Source organism: Acomys minous, assembly GCF_964271855.1.
Source record: "Acomys minous genome assembly, chromosome: 8".
Lineage (NCBI taxonomy): Eukaryota > Metazoa > Chordata > Mammalia > Rodentia > Muridae > Acomys > Acomys minous.
Window position 1 is genome coordinate 97,088,381 of NC_140489.1, and position 6,057 is coordinate 97,094,437.

Here is a 6,057-nt window from a genome sequence, read left to right on the forward strand (position 1 = left end):
CATCCTCCAGCCAAGGACAGCGCTCAGGTCTTGAGGCGGGGTGGGGGGTGGGGGGTCACATTGCCTTAGGGAGGGGAGGCGGGGCATGGCGTTGTGGCGGGAGCCTCCGGCGGCTGGCCCTCACTTGGCAAGGACAGGGACAAGGCGCTGCAGCTAGGGGAGGCGGCTCCTGACCTGCATTGAGCGATAGGCCTGAGTTGGGGGGCTCTGCGGGTCGAGCGTTCAGCAGGGGGCGCTGCTCCGAGCGCTGGGCGGGGGTGGGGTGGGAGAGGAGGGGGGCAGCGGCTTGCTGCGCACACTTCCCCCATTATTAAACACTATGTTCAAAAGGCGTCGGGGGACTTCCCGGAGCCACGGAGCCCGTGTCGCGCGGCCGGCCGGCCCACGGAGCCCATGGACCTGAGCGCTGCCGCCGCGTTGTGTCTCTGGCTATTGAGCGCTTGCCGTCCCCGCGACGGGCTGGAAGCTGCCGCGGTGCTCCGAGCGGCTGGGGCAGGACCAGCCTGGAGCCCCGGGGGCGGCGGCGGAGGGCGGACTCCAGCCCCGTCTCTGGGCCCTTCAGCTCTCCAGGCCGCCGCGGTTACCGGGTCCCGCGCTGTGCGCCGCGCTGCGGGCTCTGGCTTCAGGAACGGCTCGGTGGTGCCACACCACTTCATGATGTCGCTTTACCGGAGCCTGGCTGGGAGGGGTCCGGCCGCGGCACCCTCGGGCCACCGCCGCGCGGACACGATTACCGGCTTCACAGACCAAGCGACTCAAGGTACTTTACGTGTCCTCGGGAATAGCCCACCCCGTCTGCTCCTGGCCTGAGATGAGCCAGTGGAGGGAAGCTTCTGCTCCATTCGGTTCTGAGTCATGGCCCCATGAATCCTATCCTCAGATGTTAGAAACTTCGTCTTCGAAGTCAACTTACTGAATCCTTAAGCCTGGGTTGTGGCGCTAGTCAAGGCTTGCTCACAGAGGGCTGAGGGGGTGGGGGTGGGGTCGCTCTTTGGAACTGCGCTCTGGCAGGTCAGCCTCAAGCAGGGGAGCCAAATTCAAGGTCCTCTTCTTTGGGGGAGAAGGGTCTAGAGTGGCCTCGGGCCTGGAGCCCTCGGAGACGAAAGAAGGACAGGAGTGGTTGATCTTCGAGTTCCCGCTAAGAGGGACTAGCAGTGATGGTAGCTCCCTCTCTCAAGCAGGGGACCACAGGGGCTATGATGCTGGGGGAATTTAGAGTAGGGAAGCAGGTATCCGATCAAAATAAACAGCCTCTCTGTGTCAGAGGGCCCCTCTCAGCAGGCAGCTTCGGGTGTAGGAAGAGAGTATGGGCGCCTGGGTCCTGTGGCAGCTAGGCCCCAGCGGCCCTGAGTCCAAGACGTCTGTCCTGTGGAGAGGAGAGGGGTGCCTGGAGCTCAGGCATCCCATCTTACCCTGAGCCAGGCTCTCCAAAGGTAGGATGTGGGTGGGGCTGTGGGGTAGTTGCTGTGTGTCATCTGGCTTTTATTAATCTCCATTGAAGTCATTAAAGCAGACAGATAGGGAAAATTTAACTAATTTCAGACGGAAATGCAAGTAATTTTGGCCTTAATTCTGCCCAGCCAAAGATCTAGCTTGGAAATCAGGAGGAAAAGGGAGGCTGGGGCGGGGGGGAGGGGGGGCACTGACAGCCTGAAGGCCTTTGATACCAGCGTGGGAAAACAGGCTGAGGCCATCGTGCGTCACCCGTTTCAGAAACACACACAGTATGTGTATGCACAGACAGCTTTCTTTCCATACATAGAAATCCCAGGCCCAGATGGACCAGCATACACTTTCCCAGGTTCTGCTCTGACTGGTAGGATACTGACAGGAAACTCCAATCAATCTCGGAGTCAGGGAAAACTCCAGACCTGTCCCTGCTTAGGTTGCTCCCAAGCTGCAGGAGGTCAGGGTACGGGAAGGGCCCTGAAGTAACAGAAGCATCAGGCTTTGTTAGGTCTGGCTGGGTGTACAACGTTATAAAACCAGCTAAATCCTTCCGGTGGAGCTCTGCTTGACCAGCAAGACCGAGAGGCCAGCCATCTTTCCTCCCTCCTTCCCTCTCTTCCTGAGGAAGAAGGGCTAAGGAAGCAAGGTGAAGCAGGAGGCTGCGGGAAAAGCTCTGGCAGAAAATCAGAGGCTTGGAATAAAGGCCGCTATCTCTGTCTACCTTGCTACCGCTACCTTCAGTTTAGAACAGAGCTGCTTGAGGCCACACACTACCCCCAGATTGTAGACTTATGGCACGAGGGCCTGGCGTCCATGGTTGGTGAAAAAATTCCAGAAGGTGAGGGGAGTTTCTACGGTCTCTCCGATGGGACAAAACGAAACCATATGACCCCCTTCAAAGGCAACGCCTTATCTGCTCTTTGGTGGTATTTAAACTTTTTTTTTCCTGAGCCCACTCAAAAGAAAAAGGGCCCACGACCAGAAATAAAACACCAAGCCCGAAATGAAATAAATCACACCAGAGCAAAAGAGTAAGCAACCTCTCACTCACTGCTGCGGCCGTCTCAGCCCCTAATCTTTCACAAAAGATTCTTTACATCCCACTGACTTTCCTGTTCCTGTTGGTGGCTGCGGGAGCACCAGGAGAAGCCAAGGCGACCAACAATAAAAGCTCACTGTAAACTTGGGAGAACCTGTCGCTAATCTGGGCTTTCGTTTCGTTTTGGCCAAAGGGGCAGGGTGGGCTGGAGAGTAGGGGTTCTATGCTGTGGTGCTTCTGTGTTCCGTTTCTGGACTATTCTCAGAGCCCAATTTGCTCTGAAAACTCTGGCCAGTGACGGTGTCGAGGCTGGCTTGGGAGAAGAGAGGGAACCAAAGGGGAATGTGTTTTTAAGGAATGAGAACTTTTCGTTTTCGCACAGCCGGGGAGACTTGCAGCTCTCTGGGGGCGCTCAGCCCATCAACAAGGGGCAATTGCAGTACAAAGTAAGTCCTCGTTCGGGGGACAGCGCGTGTGCGCCTTTTGTTGGGCCCACTTAGACCTTCAGGTCACCCCTGCTCAGAAGTCTAACCTACCGTTTCGGCAAAAGCAAGGCGCTGGAGCAGGCAGCAGAACTAAAGAAGCCTTAAAGTTTGGTCCTGAGGTGAGGTGGTGCGCATCTCACAGTTGAGCTATTAGATGTGTGTACCTGTGGCTGTGTGGTGGTGGAAGAATCAAAGCTTCGGGTGAAGGGTGAAGGCGACAAGAAAGAGTCCTTTTGCCCGCGCCCAGAGTGGCCGCGTTCCTGCTGGAACCCAGATGTGGGGCTTCTATGGCCTTTCTGGGTCATTTTATATATCAAGGACAGCCAGGACAAATCAAGCCAAGCTGCCCACCATGGCAGCGTGTGTCTGCTTTACTCTCACTGTTTTTTCTGTTTCTGTCCTTCCCCGTAGACGAATCTGCGGCCGAGCCAGGCCAGAGCTTCCTGTTCGACCTATCCAGCCTCTCCGACGCCGACGAGGTGGTAAATGCGGAGCTGCGAGTGCTGCGCCGGAGGTCCCCGAAGTCAGACAGAGACAGTGCAACCCTCCCGCCGCTGCTTCTGTTGTCCACGTGCTCGGACGCGGCTGGTGCATCTCACCTGCTGCAGTCTCGGGCCGCCGAGCCCCTGAATGGCGCGCGCTGGGAAGCCTTCGACGTGACAGAAGCGGTGAGGAGGCACCGTCGCGAGTCGCGCCCCTCCCGCAAGTTCTGTCTAGTGCTGCGCGCGGTGGCCGGCTCCGGGAGCAGCCCGCTGGCCCTGCGACGTCTGGGCTTCGGCTGGCCGGGCGGTGGCGGCACGGCTGCCGAGGAGCGCTCGCTGTTGGTGATCTCCTCGCGTACGCTGAGGAAAGAAAATCTGTTCCGGGAGATCCGTGCCCAGGCCCGCGCTCTCCGGGCCGCCTCAGAGCCGCCACCCGATCCGGGACCGGGCGCTGGGTCTCGGAAAGCAATCCTGGGCGGACGCAGGCGGCGGCGGACAGCGCTGGCGGGGACCCGGGGAGCGCAGGGCAGCGGCGGGGGCGGCGGGGGCGGCGGCGGCGCAGGCAAGGGCCACGGGCGGAGAGGTCGGAGCCGCTGCAGCCGCAAGCCGCTGCATGTGGACTTTAAGGAGCTGGGCTGGGATGACTGGATCATCGCGCCATTAGACTACGAGGCATACCACTGCGAGGGCGTTTGCGACTTTCCTCTGCGCTCACACCTGGAGCCTACGAACCATGCCATCATTCAGACATTGCTCAACTCCATGGCGCCCGATGCGGCGCCAGCCTCCTGCTGTGTGCCCGCACGCCTCAGCCCCATCAGCATCCTCTATATCGACGCGGCCAACAACGTGGTTTACAAGCAGTACGAGGACATGGTGGTGGAGGCCTGTGGCTGCAGGTAGCATGTAGTCTGGGGAGGGTCTTGCCACCTAGGACCCTAGCTGAAGAGCACCTGTCATCAGGCCCGAGGGACGGCTGACTATGGCCTCCGCCAGCAGAAAGGAGAGCACACAGTTCACACTCACATTTACACACTCCTTCACTCACGCACACATTTACCGTGGACAGCAGACACAAGAAGCCTTGGGTAGAGATAGTACACCGCGACCGGATGTCCGCCCCCCTCCAAAAGGCAATGAGTGTTTATGCTTTGCTATCAAATCTGTGGTGGCCCATTTGCTAACATCTGTACAAACCGCTGTCCCTGTTAGGAGAGGGAAGGGTGTCTGTGTTCATGTTGCGGTAACAAATGTGTTAGCATTGGGCTCTCCTTTTAGGTGGAGATGGTGTGGCCCTACTGAGTGCCTGGATTCCTGGCGTTGGACACCGAGTCCCACTGCAGGGCTGTAATACCCAGATTCTCTGGAGGTGTGCATTGGGGAAGGGGGCTGGGCCTCAGTTTTGAAAAGGGAGCTTTACCCAAAAGAATGTGTTGAGCTGTAAATGTCAATACCGACTTAAAACGACTCAATTCCAATTAGGAAAGATCTGAAAAGTAGAAAGAATATTTTTTTCTCGTGGGGTGGGGGTGGTGTGAAATGAAGGAAAGGAGTGAGGGATAGAATAGGATTTGCCAAGTTTAGAAGCATCTAGAAGGTGGCAGCAGGAGGAAGTTAGAGCAATGGAGCAGCGGAGTATATTCCTAGATGTGTGCCAAGAGGGTTCCCTAAGAGGCTGGAAACGTGGCTGCCAGGGATTGAGTGTCTTAGGGCCAGCTCCAGCGAAGGATTCAAACCCATCTGTCAGGTAGGCACCGCCCTCCGCCCCCCTCCAAAAGGCAATGAGTGTTTATGCTTTGCTATCAAATCTGTGGTGGCCCATGCACGCCTGTCACTGTGTTTGTTGCTGTACTTCTTTTTGGCACTGTGAGGAGAAGTGAAGCCACACACAAATGCTTTTGTCAGACCTAAACGCACAGCGTGGACCTGCAGTGCAGGAAGGAAGTCGGTCCTTGCTCTTAAATTGGCATGGGACAAGCAGGGTGCAAGCCTGTCTCTCATCTGCAGAACTCTTGCTCTACAGAGGTGCTTGCTCTGATTTCTTGCTGCCCTGTTCACCCTTTGGGGCCTCCTGTCAATGACAGGGCCAAGCTGGGCTGCACCCGTCAGAGGCTTGGGGGACTGCTTTCACAATATGCTGGGTTTTCTCCTCCAGGCTCTGGGAGAGCTATTAATCCTGCCCTTGTCCTGAATGCCAAGGTTTGGGGCAGTTTATAGGTATTTAGGTCTTAGTGGATACACTACACTCCCAAGAGACAGGTAAGACAGAAATTTAGATCCAGCTAATTTATTTAGGAGCCCCACCTGAGTCCTTCTCATTTCGTAAAATTTCTCCCCAAGTGTGTCTGTGTGGGGGGCCACATGTAACTTATTCTTAAAATGAAGATCTCTCTCCTTTCAGAATGTGACTTGTACGGCTGGGAATGGCTGGAACCAGAAAATGCAACAATCTCATCTTTTTTTTTTTTTTTTAAATCACAAGGTGGCTACTCAATATAATTTCATCTTTTTTGGGGAGGTGCCTGGACAGAGATGTCCATTCAGATTTCTGGATTCTGCTAGGGAAACTGCTCTCTTCTGTTTCAGATGATTTGATAATGGC

At 56.3% G+C, this 6,057-nt stretch overlaps 1 protein-coding gene across 2 annotated transcripts; it reads left to right on the plus strand.

The window, feature by feature from the left end:
- Positions 1-393: 393 nt before the first annotated feature.
- GDF7 (growth differentiation factor 7) lies at positions 394-4,829 on the plus strand (the record flags this gene model as incomplete). 2 transcript variants are annotated; one of them, XM_084792397.1, is made up of 2 exons in its annotated part: positions 394-760; positions 3,385-4,829. In XM_084792397.1, the coding sequence occupies 2 exons, from the start codon at positions 394-396 to the stop codon at positions 4,356-4,358; spliced, it is 1,341 nt and encodes a 446-aa protein (XP_084648523.1). In that variant the 3' UTR covers positions 4,359-4,829. The 2 variants fall into 2 exon arrangements, with proteins under 2 accessions (XP_084648523.1, XP_084648524.1); XM_084792398.1 differs by having other exon boundaries at positions 3,406-4,829.
- Positions 4,830-6,057: the final 1,228 nt, after the last annotated feature.